This window comes from Phyllostomus hastatus, unplaced genomic scaffold (assembly GCF_019186645.2).
Source record: "Phyllostomus hastatus isolate PE091 unplaced genomic scaffold, TTU_PhHast_1.1 phas_contig_62, whole genome shotgun sequence".
NCBI classification, from domain to species: Eukaryota; Metazoa; Chordata; class Mammalia; order Chiroptera; family Phyllostomidae; genus Phyllostomus; species Phyllostomus hastatus.
In genome coordinates, this window is record NW_025333921.1 from 14030182 (window position 1) to 14047564 (window position 17383).

The following is a 17383-nucleotide window of genomic DNA, read 5'->3' on the forward strand; positions in this document are numbered from 1 at the left end:
AGTGTTGTTCAAATATTCAATTTCCTTGTTAATTGTTAAACTACGGAAGTCTTCATGAACTATTACTGGGGCATCATGTATTTCTCCCTTCAATTGTCAGGTTTTTACTTCACGTATTCTAAGGCTCTAGTTGTTGAGTTCATATGTTTATAACTGTTATATCTTACTGATAGATTGACCCTCTTTTCATTTAAAGTGTCTTCCTTTATTTTTATTAACAATTTTTGTCTTATAGTTATACTAAAATATTTTAACAAAAGGTACTAAAAGTTGGGAAGAGAAAAATATATTACCTGTTGGATTTTTAATTACACAGCTAGTAGCTCCATGAAGATCAGCATGCACATAAATGTCCCCTTAAAAACAAGAAATGATACTCTGAATCTTGTGTTTTTTCTCAGTTAAAATTATTTATTTACTGTTTAACGGCTTAAAAATCTAAAAGGGATAAGAAGACATAAAACTTCCGTCTCCTACCCCTGGGAGATTTCCCATAGGCCTCCTTACAGGAAAGCAATGATAACATGGTAGGTTACAAAAATGGTCACAATTCCTCTCCCTTCCTCTATCCATACCTCTTTGCTCTATGACTGTGAACCTTTTCCCATCAACAGATGGTGTCTACTTCCCCATCCCTTGAATCTGGGCCTACCCCATGATCTGCCTTGGCCAGCTGAGTGTGGCAGATGTGATCAAGTGCCAGATCCCAGTCTAGATCTTAAGAGGTGTTATGTGCTTCTTCTCTTATAAACTTGCTGAGTTACCACGTAAGAAAGGCCAGGCTAGCCTGCTGGAAGGCTGAGACACATGGAGCTGATGAGCCATCCTAGCAAGTGCAAAGGTCCTGAGGCCTTATGGATGTTTGACATGTAAGGAGAGTAGTTAGAAAGCCAGACTGAGGGGAGAGTGGTAAGAATGGAGGCTGAAGAAGCCAGGATCCTTGTAAGCTATGACCAAGACTTCCAGTGTTATTCTAAGTGTGTGATAGCAATTAGCGAACAAAGGAACAGATGAAAGCAGGAATAAATGGTCAACCAGAGTAAAGGAAAATGCATGGTTCCTAGCAGATAAAATGAGCAGTCACTGATTGCTGTGAACAGGTCACCTGAAATTTGAAACTCAAAGAAAAGCAAAACCCACACTGCCCTATGACAGGTGCAACTCACAATAAGCAAAGCTAGAGAAGACAGAGACCAAGCCCTGGGCACCATGTAACCTGATCCCTGTTGCTTTCTTTCCTGGGTCAGGATCCTCAGTGGACACCAGATTGGTTCTGATATTGATTACTGATTCCTGATACCTACCCTGACAATTTAGCCACAGTGAGGCAGTATATATCAGAAAATAAAAGAAAGAAGAGTTCCAGCAAAGATGGAGGCAGAGGTAGAAATGTTTTGCTTCCTCTCACAACCAAAGGATACAACCAATTTAAAACAAAAAACAGCCAGAACTGCCAGAAAAATCAAACTGCATGGAAGTCCGACAACCAAAGAGTTAAAGAAAAATTCAACCAGACAGACAGCGCCACAACACAGCAAAGTGAGGTGCCCTACCCTGGTAAATACCTAAAGCTCTGCCCCTTACAATGTAACAGGTGCACCAAGACAAAGAAATATAGCCCAGTGAAAGAACAGATTAAAACTCGAGAGAAAGAACTAAGCGATGAGGAGAAAGACAACCTATTAGATGCAGAATTCAAAACACTAGTAATCAGGATGCTCTCAGAAATGATTTGAGTTGAGTTGCAAAACGAAGAAGAAATGAAGGCTACACAAAGTGAAATAAAGGATGTAAATGTACAGGGAACCAACAGTGATAGGAAGGAAACCAGGACTCAAATCAATGATATGGAACAAAAGGAAGAAATAAAATTCAATCAGAACAAAATGAAGAAACAAGAATTCAAAAAATTGAGGAGAGGCTGAGGAACCTCTGGGACAACTTTAAACGTTCCAATATCTGAATTGTAGGGGTGCCAGAAGGAAAAGAGGAAGAGCAAGAAATTGAAAACATAATGAAGGAGAACTTCCCCAATCTGGCAAAGGAAATGGACTTCTAGGATATCCAGGAAGCTCAGAGAGTCCCAAAGAAATTGAATCCAAGAAGAAACACACAAAGGCACATCACAATTATATTACCCAAGATTAAAGATAAGGAGAGAATCTTAAAAGCAGCAAAAGAAGACAGTTACCTACAGAGGAGTTACCATAAGATTGGCAGCTGATTTCTCAAAAACAAACAAACAAACAAACAAACAAACAAACAAAAACAAAACCTTGCAGGCAAGAAGGGGCTGGAAAGAAGTACTCAAAATCAGTAAAGGCAAGGACCTACATCCAAGATTACTCTATTTAGCAAAGCTACCATTTAGCATGGAAGGGCAGATAAAGTGCTTCTCAGACAAGGTCAAGTTAAAGGAGTTCATCATCACCAAGCCCTTATTATATGAAATGTTAAAGGGACTTATCTAAGAAAAAGAGGATAAAAATATATGAACAGTAAAATGACAACAAATGAACGTAAAAAAAATAAAAGAAAGAAAAGCAACAAAAACAAAAACTAAGCAAACTAGAACAGTAACCGAATTGGAGAAATGGACATCACATGAAGTGTTTTGAGTGGGGAGGGGAGAGGAATAGAGGGAAAAAGGTACAGGGAAAAAGAAGCATAATTGGTAGGCATTAAATAGATGGGGAGAGGTAAAAAATGGTATAGGAAACAGAGAACTCAGAGAACTTATATGCACAACTCATGGACATGAACTAAGGGCTGGGGAATGCTGGAGAGTTGGGGGTGGAGGGGGGATAAAGAAGAAAAAATTGGGAAAACTATAACAGCATAATCAATAAAATATACTTAAAAATAAATAAAAATAAAAATAAATTTTAAAATCCTAACCAATGTCCCCCCCCAAAAGAAGCATAATTGTCTATTTTGTTTACAAAGTAGACAGGGGAGGTTAAGAACAGTAGAGGAATTGGAGAAGCCAAAGAACTTATGTGTATGACCCATGGACATGAACTAAAAAGGAGGGGGGAATGCTGGACGGTGAAGCAGTACAGGGCAGAGGGGGACAAAGGGGAGGGAAAAATAGGACAAACGTAATAGCATAATCAATAAAATATATTTAAAAATAAATAAATAATTAGAAACTTAAAATGAATGAGAGGGCCTTACATCACAGGGCTCAAGTCCTATTTCTAAATGTTAAAAAAGGCTAAGAAGTTCAGCACTGAGAAATTAAGCTTTTAAAAATTCAATCTTCCATGACTTTGGAGGATTGAAAATCATTAATATTTGTTAATGTAGTAGAAAAGCAGAAGTCCAACACTGCAGATAAGCTCAACACTGCTACTTTAGGAATATTATCTAAAATTAGAATTAAGTTCAAACCATAAACAAATCATCAAACTCTACCAATTGAATCTGTCAAACAGAAAATTCTATACCCAGTATTGAGATAACTGATCCAAATACTTAACAGAAAATTCTTTAGAATTTTAATCTTACCTACCTGGTGTCAAGTATCGTTTCACGATTATTTCATTCTGTTGCTGATCTCGTCCTCCTATAATTAGATAGTTCTCTGAGCTAATGAACCACAGAAATTTCTCAAACCTACCAAATTGAAAGAATAAAAGTTAACATTTCTTTTCCTTCATAGTTGCCTATATTTACATCCCTTTTATACAGAAAACAAGACAGTAAGCTATCCTGTGTAGGTTAAGACAACTGATTTGATTTTTCTGAAGGCATGAAGTTTAATTTTCTTGAAAACTTGTAATACAAATTGCCCTAAGATAGTCTTAAGACAATCTGAGAAGAAAGCACCTAAATTCTAGACGTTTAAAAAATTTTATGTTCTCTCCTCATCTTCCTTTCATATAGCCAGTGTTCTTAAAACAAGGATGACTTATAGCAATGAATTATACTAAAGAATAAAGAATAAAGTGTCTCATGGTCCCTAGGTTTAGCTTTCTTTCATCGGGGAACTGGATAGGCTGTGGGACCACTGGTAAGAGAAAAAAAGTTGTCTTCTCATTCTGTGCTCAATTAATCAACTGAATATTTACATATATGATATTCTTTACATTTACTTTTACATAAAAGGCCAAATACTACCTTTAAAAGTGTAAAATTTCAACTTCTCTCAAGAGACAAGGTCATCTGGGTTTTTCATGATTAATAAGTACCATCAAAATAGTAAGTAATGAGTGTATATTTGTGTGACATTTAGAAAATGGCATGCAATAGCAACGACATACAAATACCCTTATTTTCTATATGATAACCAAGATAATCTTTTACATGCCTTAATCCAGAATTTAGAAACTTCTGATTAAAGATGATAAAGGTTGAGCATAGGCATTAAACTGAAATCAAAATATAACAGCAAAAACATTTTATTCCAATTTTCTAAACTGATTTTTGACTAACACATACAGTTGGTTGGAAAAATTTTTAAATTACACAAAAAAAGGTATAATGAGAGATCCTATATTGTTTCAGTTCCCACCACCATGACCAAATAGGGAGCCACTGTAATTAGCTTCCTGTGTGCCCCTCTCCAGAGTCTGTTTTAAACATACAAAGTTAAAATAAAACGCTTATTGTAACCCTTTTTCCAGACACAACACACACTTTCTGTGTATTTTTTTCACTTAAAAATACTTTCCTTATTGCTGAATGGACATACTAAATTTAATTGAACTGCTCTGCTATTGATGATAAACAAGTCTACAACCCACAAGGATGAGGAAAATAAAACAGATAAATCAAGGATGCATTCTGTAATCATCCTAGTAAAAGAATGTATAATTAACAGCTGCCACCCCCCCACCCAAAAAACCCAACAACCCATCAGAGAAGCCCATAAAGAAGACAAAAAGAACATAGAGTAAATGTAACAAATAGAAAGCAAATAGTAAGATGGGCAGATTTAAACCTAAATATATCAGAAATTACATTATTATAAATGTAACTTCATAAATTTTCCACGTAAAATGTAAAGACTGTAAGACTGGAAAACAATGATATATATATTCCTTTAAAATATAACAGTCTTAAAAAGTTAAACTATAATAATGGAAAATGATATACCATGCAAACACTAACCAGATGGAGCTGATACAGTTTTAATACCTCACACAGAAGGAAAAAATAAGTTAAAAGGACATTTCACTGCTGTTAATAAATGGCTCAATTTACCAGGAAGTTATAACTTCTATATTAATATCACCCAATAAAGCAAAAACTGGCAGAAGTAAAAGGAGAAACAGACAAATCCATAATTATGTGATGTTTAACACACCTTTCTCAGTAGTTAAGAAAATAATCATTAAAAAATCAGTAAAGATATCAAAGATTCGAACACCATAGTTAATAAATACAACCTAGTTGATATTTATAGAAATGTATTCCAAAACTATAGAACAGGCACTTTTTTCATCTATATATGAAACATTTATAAATGAAGCTGACCATAAAAGTATGCTGGGTCATAAAGCAAATTTAAAAACAAATGTCAATGGACTGAGACAATTCAGAATATATTCTATGACTATTATGCAAATTAAGCTAGAAATCAGTAAAAAAAATTACCAGAAAAGATCCATATGTTTGGAAATTAATACTTTTAAATCATGCAGAAATAAAGAAATTACAATGGAAAATAGAACACTTTGATGTGAAAGATAATGAAAGTAATACATAACAAAATGTTTTAGATGCGGTCAAAGCCAGGCTTAGAGGAAAACTCATTACCTTAAATATATATTAGAAAAGAGGCTGGAGGGAAAAAATAAATCAATGTACTAAGCTTCCATCTCAGGAAGTCAGAAAGGGAACTACAAATGAATCCCAAAGAGAAGTGGGAAGATGAAAAATAAGAGAGAGAAAGCATGCATATATATAACAGCGGAGATTAATAGTCAAAAATCGGCTTTACAGAAATTCATACAACTGAAAATCCTCTGGTCAGACTAACCAAGAAAAAGAGTAGGCACAAATAACTACCGTGTATGGAATGTCATTAACTATCCTACAGTATGTTAAAAAGTGGAATATTATAAACATTTTGCCAGTACATTTCAAACTTCAGACAAAACAGGTCAAGTATTAGAAAAACATTGCTAATCAAAACTAGAATATCTGAGTTGGCCTTATATCTGCTAAGACTTTGAACCTAAAATTTTAAAAAACAACTTTCCCATTAAGAAAACTCTAGGACTGCTCAGCTTCACAGGTGAATTCCATTAAACAAGTAAGAGCAACTGATAAGGGAACATGTCCCAATTTCCCTTATGAAGCAATATAACCTTGATACCACTATAACATAAACATTGTGAGAAATGAAAATCACAGGTCAATCCTCTTTATCAATAGAGATGTCAGAGGGGAAGAAGAAAATCACAGCAAAATTTTGATCAAACTCAAGAAACTGAATCCTGAGCTGACAGTGGAAAAGCCAAGAAGTACCTCAATTTACACTATGTAACCCATAAAAGACTAAAAAATGGCAGCATACAGTACTGCTAGAGAAAGGGTTTATGATGGGGTCAAAAAGATGACTGGATGAAAGTCTGATCAAGAAGCAGGTACTTCCCTAGGTCTTCTTTCCAACGCTGAACATGGTGTAACTGCCCTTTCCACACCCTAAAGAAGGCCAGAAGTTAATTCTCTAGAAAGGGTACAGAAAGCATATACTGACTAGGGAAAATGTGGCACCATTTATAAGCAGGGGTAACATGTAAAACAGGGCAATTAAGTAAATGTATGAAAGACTGGATACTGAGACTCCCACCATTTCCACTGAACTCCTAAAGGTGACAACCAGGTCTTCATTTTACAAACAAGAAAAAAAGAGTCTTTTCTAGGAAGTAAGACCAACTTAAGAGAAAAAAAGGAAATGACGTCCAGAGCTCCACACAAAATGGCCCACACACATCATTCCGTGTGCCCAACCACCCAGAGAACTCCCAATCAGCCTTTTAATACGCAATTGTAATATGTGAGCAGACAACCAAAGATCACTAGACATCAACACGAAGGCTGGAGACAAAACTAACAATAGAAAATAAACTTGGAAAAAGACAGACCTGCAGGAAAAGGATACTAAATGAAATTTAAGATTCACCTCTGGTCAAGAAGATGGTGCAGGCAGACTTGACTTGCCTCTTCGCACAGCACATCAAAATTACAATTAAAATACAGACCAACCATCCCTCAGAACACCAGAAATCGAGCTGAATGTAGGCTGACAACTACAGAATTAAAGTAACCACATCCATTCAGACAGGGAGGAGGGGCACAGAGGCGGAACAAGCTAGTCCTACACCTATGTGTGGTGGATAAAAATTTGGGCAGGATATCTCAGGAGCAAGGAGTACCAGACCCACACCAGGCCCCCCAGCCCAGGATTCCAGTGCCAGGAAGATAAGTCCCCACAACTTCTGGCTAGAAAAACCAGCAAGGATTGAGTCAGTGGACAAAACTTCTCGAGTCCCAAGGAGTTCCTCTTAAAGAACCCACACACAGACTCACTCCCTCTGGGCTCCAGCACTGGGATAGCAGCTTGAAAGGTACCAGTGGTGTACAAGGAGAAACTGAAGTGTTTGGCATCAGGGCAAGCAGAAGCCATTGTCCCTTTGCTACACCTTCCCGCCACACAGTCAATAGCCTGGTGCCATATCTAAGGCTTCATCAAGCAGGCTAACACTGTTTGAAAGGCCTTGGAGATCGCCAGAGACACCCAACTTAGGGGCCCACCCAAGCTGCTTTTCCATATGAATGAATGCTCTTGGCTCATGCTTCACAACTTCCTAAAGCCTATCAAACAAGAACAGCTGGCTTCAATGAGCCCCACCCAGGCCCAGCACTAGTGGCAGCCAGATTAGAATCACAGCTTGGCTTCACCTGGGAATCTCCAAGCCCAGCACAAGTAGCAGGCATCTCAGAAATTCTTTATAGCTGAGGCAGGGTAGCCCTGAGTAAAACACAGGTGGGGCTGACATTGGCCTGCACCACCCATGAAACCCCAAGGCCAGTGCAACCAGTTGACAGAAAGAGAGCATGTCAGAGCACCACCACCCTGCCCCTGCACAGGTGAAGCTGATCTTCCACAGAGGGTGGAGGTTGGTGGTCAGCGGTCACAGCCAGTCCTTGCAGCTGTGGGACTGGCCTGGGTAAATCCCTCCCATTGACCTGCCAACAGCAACCAAGACTCAACTGCAAGAGGAGGGTGTACTCAGCCCACACAAAGGGCACACCTCCAGTACCCAGCTTGGGTGATAGGGGAGGCTGTGCCACTGGACCCTACAGGATACCTTCTACATTAGGCCACACTACCAAGACATGGGGTCAAACCAACTCTACCTAATACACAGAAACAAATACAGGGAGGCTGCCAAAACAAGGAGACAAAGAATATGGTCCAATTGAAAGAACAGATCAAAACAGGAGAAAAAGAGCTAAATGAAATGGAGATAAGCAATCTACCAGATGCAAAATTCAAAACACTAGTTATAATAAGGATGCTCAAGGAACTTAGTGAGGACATCAGCAGCATAAAAATGATCCAGTCAGAAATGAAGAATCACATCAATTATTTGGAACATAAGGAAGCAATAAACAATCACACAGAACAACAAGAAAAAACAAAAAGAAAATGAGGACAGTATAAACAGCCTCTGGGACAACTTCAAGAAGTCTAACACTCGCCTCACAGAGGTGCCAAAAGGAGAAGAGAAAAAACAAGAAATGGAAATGCATCTGAAAAAACAATGAAAAAAACTTCCCTAATTTGGTAAAGAAAATAGACATGCAAGTTCAGGAATTACAGAAAGTCCCAACTATGATGGATGCAAAGAGACCCACTCCAAGACACATCATTATTAAAAGGCCAAAGGTTAAAGATAAAGAGAGTCTTAAAAGCGGTATGAGAAAAGAAATCAGTTACCGGATGGTTGTCAGATGGGAGAGGGTAGGGAGAGAATGGGTAAAGAGGTGAGGGGATTAAGAAGTACAAATAGGTAGTTACAGAATAGTCATGGGGTTGTAAAGTACAGTGTAGGAAATGGAGTAGCCAAAGAACTTACATGAATGACCCATGGACGTGAACAATGGTGGGGGGATTGCCTGAGGAAGTGGAGGGTACTGGGTGGAGAAGGGTAAAGGAGAAAAAAATGAGTGCAATTTTAATAGCATAATAAATAAAATATAACTAATAAAAATTAAATACAACCAAACTATTCTTGGTATAAAGAAACTAGAGAAGGAAGTTCTTAAAAAGTAAAAGTACTATTCAACGAACCAAAAACAGCTTAAAATTAAAAACATGACAGAAAAAATTTAAAAATTCAGTGGAAGGTTTAAAAGATCAAGTCGAGGAAATCCTTCATAATAAAGAACAAAATGATAAAGTGTTGAAAAACAGAAAAATGCAAAAAAAATTTTTCAGGGGCTCCTATATTAAAAAAGAAAAACAGTAAGAAGGAAAAGAAAAAGAAAAAACAGAACAAAAAACCAGAGAGCACACTGTTTTCTAAGAAATATGTCAAGAAAACTTCTCAGAACTGAATGCTTCCAAATTAAAAAGGCCCACAAGTTATCCAGCATAATAGATAAAAAAATACCCACAAAAACCTATCACTGGGAAATTCTAGAAAACTGAAAGAAAGAAAAAGTCCACAAATTTACAAAAAGACTAAACAAGTTTCCTATAAAATACCAACTACCAAAATGACATCAGACGTCTCAGTATCAAACCTGGAAGTTAACACAATGTATAATACCTTTAAAGTCTGAGGAAAACATATTTTTCAGACTAGAATTTTATACCCAAACTATGAATTAGGTATAAGAGTAAAATCATTTTTATCATTGGGTACCTCAAAAAATTTACCTTCTGGTTATGCTTTATAGCTCATAACTCTATCAACAAAGAAAAAGGAAGTATGAGATCCAGGACAGAGACTCCAACACAGAGAGGGATAAAGGGAACTTTCAGGATAACAAACAAAAGGAAATTTTAGGATGCACAGAGTAACCAATCTAGAACAATGGTCAAAAAGCTCCAGAAGAGACTTCTGCAAGAAGATTTCTAACAGAATTCCAACATGAGCCCACTTAGAAGAGTGGAGGTGAATTAATAAAAACAAAATTTGAAAAGCAAGCTGTGACTCTAAGTTAAATATTCACAATAATGTTAATGCGAAATTGTGGTATAACTATAACGGAACACTGGGTGGTGTTTGGTTTGTGTAATGGAGCATAAGGTGGAAGGGTAAAATCTGCATCTTCCATAGTCGACGTCATTAACAGAATGTAAAACAGAAAAATTAAGAAGCAGAAATGACGATATTACTTATAAGAATGAAGGTATATATACCAAAAGAATCAAGTAAAAGAGCTAAAAGTATAAAAGTAATTTCTTTGGGAGAGGAGGCAATACAAGTAAAGGTAAAACACTGCAAGGCTTTTTTTTTTTAACAAACTTTGTAGAACTATTTCATTTTTCTAAGCAATGTGCAAGTATAATTTTGATAATACAAAAACTGTATTTTAAAAAGGTAGAACACTTACCAATATACTTTTCTTGCTTTTTGAATCGAGGTAACCGTTTGGACTTCTTTTAAGGTTTGCTTTGTTTTCTTTTCTGCTGATTTGAATGCCTATTTATAAGAAAAGAGGTTTAAAATAATTTGTTGAGAATTTATTTAAACAGCCCCAAGCAAACAATAGGGCAAGAAATAGTTTAAATATAAAAAAATGGCATTATCTACACATATACTCCCCACATGAAAGTACATAAAGATTTTTTGCCTTTAAAAAATTTTATTTATTAATTTGAGAGAGAGACAAACAAACAAACACTGACTTGTTGTTCTACTTATTTATGCATTTACTGGATGATTCTTCTATGTGCCCTGACTGGGGACTGAACTTAAAACCTTGGAGTACTGGGACAATGCTCTAACCAACTAAGCTACCTGGCCAGGGCAATTTTTGCCTTTAATATTAAAATAGCTTAAGTTAAAGACTTACTGTATACATATATCTTCCCAACCTAGGAATTTTAAAAAGTATCATTCAAGATACTAAGTACCTACCATAACAGGTTTGGACTACAAGGCTATGGACAAACAGTGATAGGATAAGTTCCCACCCCAAAGGTGTCTAGGAGAAGAGACAAATATAAAACACATAATTATTCAAATAAACATATGGTAAGTGTTTCTAGGGATGCCATAACAAGAAATTATGACAAGTGAACCTAATTTATAATTGATTACGACCAAAGAAGGTATTTCTGAAGAAATGGTATATAGGCTGAAGCTGGAAGAATTGATGTAATTATCAAGCAAAAGAATAAAAAGAAGCACACTATATTGCCAGCTTAACCAGCAAGCAGTGATCACGGGGTAAAATCTCAAGAAATGAGTTTGGAGAGGGAGATAGAGGGGCTAAGTCACAAGAGCCAATCATTTAACAGATATTAATGTGAGTAAGTTCCAGGCAATAGTCTAGGGGCCAGAACAGCAATGAACAAAACAGACAAAACACTACTTTGATGCAATCCACATTTAAGAGCAAAGACAGATAAATGTATCGGAAAGGGTGGTTTTTAAGAAGAAAAACAGAGTAAAGACAGAGGATCGAAGATACTATTTTCAGTAAGAGTGATCAAGAAAGGCCTCTCTGAAGTCTCATATAGGTAGACACGCGAATGAAGTGAGGAATCAAACCATAGAAATTTTTAGGGAATAGCATCCTTGGTGGAAAGAACAGCAACTGCAAGCCCTGGGAAGGCAGCATGGACCACTGTTGCAGGAACAGCCAACATCCCAGTGTAGCTGGAAAGAGTGGTTAACAGGAGGAATGCAGATGATGCAATCAGAGGGAAGCAGATCATTTAGGACCTTACAGACCAGGAGAAGGGCTTTGGATTGTCTTGAATAACATGGAAAGCTACTGAAAGATTCTGAACAGAGAGAAATGACTTTATTTATTTTTTATTTAAAAGTATCCCTATGGCAGATGCATGAAGAACAGACTGTAGCAGCGAAAGGGGAGGAGAGTAACCCCCCATTAAGAGGCTACTGTTACAGTCCATGAGCACACTTAATGGAGACCTGGATCAATGAGAAGTGACCAGATTCTGATTATACTCTAAAGGAAGAGCCAAAAGGATGTGCTGCTTTTAATTTCTAATTTCATAGACTCTCAAATCATATAGAACAAGTTTTGTGCATTACACAACTTTGTTTTTTATGTTCCACATGAAAACCAAGTTGTAGAATACACACAAGATTTTGAAAAGGATTTGCTATTTGAAGTTTCCAGGAGAATTACTATTTTGAGAAATTATAATTTCTGTATACTTTCTTATAATAAATTTTAAGACACACCAAACAAAGTATTTACACCCCAGTATAATATTTGGTTTATGAGAGTAGAGTCCAGGATGTCTCCAACATTTTTAATCTAAGCAAAGGGAAAAATAAAGGTGCTATTTACTAAGATGGCAAAGACTGGGGAGGAGCAGGTTTGGGAAGAAAAAGAATACTGGTAATACATTTAAAGCAAAATTAAGTTTGAAAGGCTATCTCTGAATTAGAAAACCTCATTTAAACAGAAGAAATAACTGAGACCATTAAGTTAGAGAGAAACAATGAACATTCACTCTAAGAAACACTAAGTACCTTCTCAGCAGCTTCAACAGTCTTTTGTGTTTTCTTGGCAGCATATCTCTTGTGATCGTAATACCTAAAAAAACACAATTCTCTTAAAATTTAAGTAAAATCTCTATTTTTTAGTTTCCTATTTGTTGTATCTAATTTTACAGACACTCAAATCATACAGAACAAGTTTTGTGCATCATGCAACTTTGTTTTTCATGTTCCACATGAAAACCAAGTTGTAGAATACACACAAGATTTTAAAAAGGATTTGCTGTTTAAAGTTTCCAGGAGAATTACTATTTTGAGAAATAGTAATTTTTGTATACTGTCTTACAATAAATATAATTTTAAGACACACCAAAAAAGTATTTTCATCCCTAAGTATAGATAGGCAAAAGAAAACTTTTCTTATCCTTTAACCCCTGAGTTATTTCAGATAATGCTTTACCTAAAATTTACACTTAAGTTTAAGACTCACTTTTTGGCATTGGCATATGCTGATAAGCTGAGATCAACGTCAACAAGTAATGGCCTATTTTTCTGAGGCTTCTGCAGCTGTTTATTCTTTTGCTTTTTCTTTTTTCCTTTTGGTGGTTCAGTTTCATTTTTCTCAACATTGATGTCACCATCAACATCGTCATCTTCCTCCTCTGATAATAAGTATGGATTTCTATTAAAAATATTCAATAGTATTTCACTAATGTCAATGACATCACATTTTCATTTCCAGTATTTTACTAAATGAAATCCTAACTGGTGTACAGTATTTAAATAGTTTGTATTATTTTACTCTGAATTAACTTTTTCTGTATTGTCAAAGATAAATTTCCAAATAAAACAAAAATTTTAAATACAGTGAACAATTAAAATAGCAAAATAAAAACAGGCACTAACTGCTTAACTAAAAATTAAACTTACCTTAGCAGCATTGTAACATGATTTGTCTGTAATTTTAATTCTTTGATTGCATTTGCAACGGGGTCTCCTTGAGCTTGGGCTTCTTTCACGATTAACCCGATTTCTGTCCAATCTATCTGGTTGGCTAAAGCACTTCGAACAACCTGAATGGCTCTGTCAACTATTTGTAGATTCATTTCTATGAGCTCTCCTTTAAGTTTATCTATTTCCTTAAGAAATAAACCAAAACATTTACTATAATGCCAGTTATGAGTTACCATTTTTGAAAAAGCATCTGAAAAAGTGAAACATAATACCTGAGCCTGCTGAAGAGCTTCTAATCTGTTTTCGTGATCCTTTCGGAAATTATCTAGTTTCTTCAATGCTTGCTTTTCCTTTTGTTGACAAAACAGATTTTTTAAAAATCAGGTTTCTCCTGTCTACCACACCTTCTCTTTTACCTTCTGAAACTCATTATCCCGCCCCCATTTTGCCCCCTCAATGTCATTCCTATCTAGCTAACGTGCCCATGAGTCCACCTCCCCAGGTTCATCCTTCCCCAAAGTGTTTCATGCTCCAAAACTAACTCCAGTCTACCTACTTCCCATTCCCTACATAGAAAGGTATTTTGATTATAGGTTACACTGTAAGTAAGATATGCTCAAGCCTTTGCATTATTCAAGCAGTCAGAATTCAAGACATTTTTTTCCTTAATGCAGAAAAGTAAAATTTGGGGGAATGCATTCATAGCATAAATTACTAAAATTGCTTCTTTCCATTTTATTACTGCTTTTAATTTTCTTAGCATTATTTCTAGTATTTTACAGAATGTCTCCTAAATTAATAATACAAAGGGTCATAGTAGTTATTTGACCTTTTATATAGCATTTTATCATATATAATTTATATTTCAAGATGATTGATTTTGGTGCAAATTTTCTAACAGCAGCAACAGCATGACCAATTAATGAATGTTAGAATGCTAGATGTAGTATTAAAAGATTTAAATTATAAAAATGGTGACTATTAAAAGAGTGCAAAATGATTAGTAAAATAATTCATAGGTATTCTAATGCACATAAAAAACATGGAGTTCAATGTCACTGCTAAATAATCTATTTACTAGGTCAAGTGCTGCCATCATGTGGCAATCACACTAATTAATTTGATCCATCTGCTTTGAAATTGTGCTTTATTAGTTAACTGTGTTAAGACTGAAGAGGGGTGAGGATACAGGGATGCACATAAATACAAATCCTGCACACACATTTTAACACTTCATTAGTATTTTTGAAAAATCACATTCTCTTGAAATCAAGAGTAACTGTGGCCAATTTCCAAAACTTTTTTCAGCAGTATTTTCAAAACATGGTCACATGTGCTGGGAAAACACAGCATATTAAAATCTCCTTGTGGAGTCACAATACAGAAAAAGCACGTATCTTTTTAGACTTATCTTTAAATTTTTAAATTACAGTTTACTTTCAACATTATTCTATATAGGTTTCAGGTGTACAGCATGGTGATCAGACATCACATACTTACTTTACCAAGTGGTGCTCCTGATCATTCCAGTACCCATGTGGAACCATGCAGGGTTACTGCCATATTATTTACTATATTTTCTACACTGCACTTTACATCCCTGTGACTAATTCGTAACTGCCTGTTTGTATTTCACCCCTTCACCTCTTTCACTCAGTCCCCAATGCCCCTCCCCTCTGGCAACCACCAGTCCAGTCTCTATACAAAGCATATTAAAGGCCTAGTTAAAAGTTCACTTAAAAAAAAAAAAACACAACAGTTTAATGATAAACATACTTATTTGTATAGAAAAAACTTTTCCTTCTCCTTTGGCCTACTTAAAAATAATCTTGGAACAGTATTCTCTTAGCAGCAAAATTTAAGAAGCTTTGGGATGCTGTAATAAAGCAAACCACACTAGGGTATAAATAACAGCCCTCATCTTCCCACTGTATTTTCCATTTTAGAGACTATCCAATATACTGTAGGAACAAATGAAGGCTATTTTCAACACTGAGAACACCACCCCCCCCTCCGGCCTTTATCAATTGGCCAAGAGATCAGGGCATTCCCAAATACTTTTGAAAGGCTGCCCATTCCTATGTGAGAGCACCATTCACCCAGCAAACCACATTAAGGCTAGTTGGTTTAATGTTTTAAATAATACCATACCTGTTGTAAAGCTTTTAAATCTATTTTCTGACCTTCTATCTTGGAATAAAATTCATCCACGGCCTTAATAAAACAAAACAAAATAATCAAACAAAAAATTACTAGTTGAAAAAATACACGATCTCTATTTCAACTTGCCTGCACAGAATTTGAGAGTCCATTTTGTTTATAATACCACTCAACACATCCCCAATAAATGTACTCTATAGCTAAATAATCAAGAATCAAATTCAGGTCACACTTTTTAACCTTTATCTTGAAATAAAGTGGCAACAAATGTTTCCAACGGTTTGTATCTATGACTACATTGTAGTATAATGCCCAGATTCAGTGATTGTAAAGCAAAAAGTATTTCCAATTTCTCAATCAAAGCAAGCTGATATTAATTTAATAATTCATGTCATGTTAACTGGTCAAAAAACAGAATGTAAAACCCACCTTGTCAAATGATTCAAATTCTATATATGGACATTGTGAATGTTGAGAAAACAAGAAAGGATGAAATTCTTCATACCTGCAAAATATTTATTTCATCACACTCAAGAACATTAATAAACATAAAAAAACCCCACAAAACTGACCCATGCCTACATGCTTACGTGAGTATCTCTTCAGCTGGTTTATCTGCTTCCAGGCTTGGTTTTATTTCTCTTTTCTGAATGATATATCCCTATAAAAACCCAACGAAAAACTCATTTCTATCCATAATTAACAAATACTTACTTTTCATGACTTATATTAACCTATGCAATTTTCTAGTTATAAATTATCAATTGTACTTGCCTACTGATTACATCACTTCTCAAAACGATGCTTTTAGACTCAAAGTACTATTAGAAAATAATTGGTTTATTCACATGCACAAGAAAAATAACAGGTAATAAAGAAAATGAAAACTCCTGTACTGATAACATAGTGGGATTATACACATGCATTTTGCTTTCTTTACATTTTTAGATATTGTGCAATTTTAAAAAGCCAAAAACACTGCCAGCAGAAAAACTCTTAAATTCACTTTGTTGGTAGATTTTAATTCATTTTAAAATCTGGGCAGATACATTTGGACTGAATTTACCTATAATTAATCAGACCTGTCTCTGAATTTTTTTGGTAAGTAAAGTTATACTTTAAATAGGAAAGAAAATATAGGATATGAGGTAATTCAGAGGGTGTTTAACTATTATGGGATGTAAGTCACCAAATTTTTGAAAAAATGCTGGCAAATTAAAATATGCTTCTCTATCTAAAATTAACCTGAGAAAAAATATTTACAAACTCCTCATCTTTTCTGGACTTGACCTAATATTTTCTATAAAAGGGAAAAAAGCAAAACGAAAATTACAAACCAATAGCCAACTGAGGAAAAAAATCTACCCTAGAAGAAGCATATTACAAATGTCAAATTTCCAAACTGAAACAAAAAATTTACATATACTGATGTTTAATGAACATTTAAATTCTAAAAATCTAAACAATAAAACCACAATAGACAACAAGAACATGTGCTGCTACCTTTCCACTGAAGTTGAAGGTTGTTTTCATATAGTCTTCTGCTTTCTGCAGACAAACAAGTACTTTTTCAATATCTAATAGGAGAATAAAAAAAGGAA

The 17383-nt window shown here is 35.4% G+C and overlaps 1 protein-coding gene across 2 annotated transcripts in view; it reads right to left on the reverse strand.

Annotated features, from left to right (window-relative positions):
• Nucleotides 1–17383, reverse strand: part of NEMF (nuclear export mediator factor) — a 58252-nt gene that overhangs the window by 23928 nt on the left and 16941 nt on the right. For both annotated transcript variants that reach the window (XM_045848716.1, XM_045848715.1), the window contains exons 8-18: nucleotides 17286–17359; nucleotides 16373–16443; nucleotides 16212–16287; nucleotides 15774–15836; nucleotides 13895–13972; nucleotides 13599–13807; nucleotides 13159–13350; nucleotides 12702–12765; nucleotides 10582–10670; nucleotides 3515–3618; nucleotides 294–356 (exon numbers count right to left, since the gene is read on the reverse strand). In XM_045848716.1, the coding sequence (XP_045704672.1) occupies nucleotides 294–356; nucleotides 3515–3618; nucleotides 10582–10670; nucleotides 12702–12765; nucleotides 13159–13350; nucleotides 13599–13807; nucleotides 13895–13972; nucleotides 15774–15836; nucleotides 16212–16287; nucleotides 16373–16443; nucleotides 17286–17359 (1083 nt within the window). The remainder of the gene's footprint in view (nucleotides 1–293; nucleotides 357–3514; nucleotides 3619–10581; nucleotides 10671–12701; nucleotides 12766–13158; nucleotides 13351–13598; nucleotides 13808–13894; nucleotides 13973–15773; nucleotides 15837–16211; nucleotides 16288–16372; nucleotides 16444–17285; nucleotides 17360–17383) is intronic.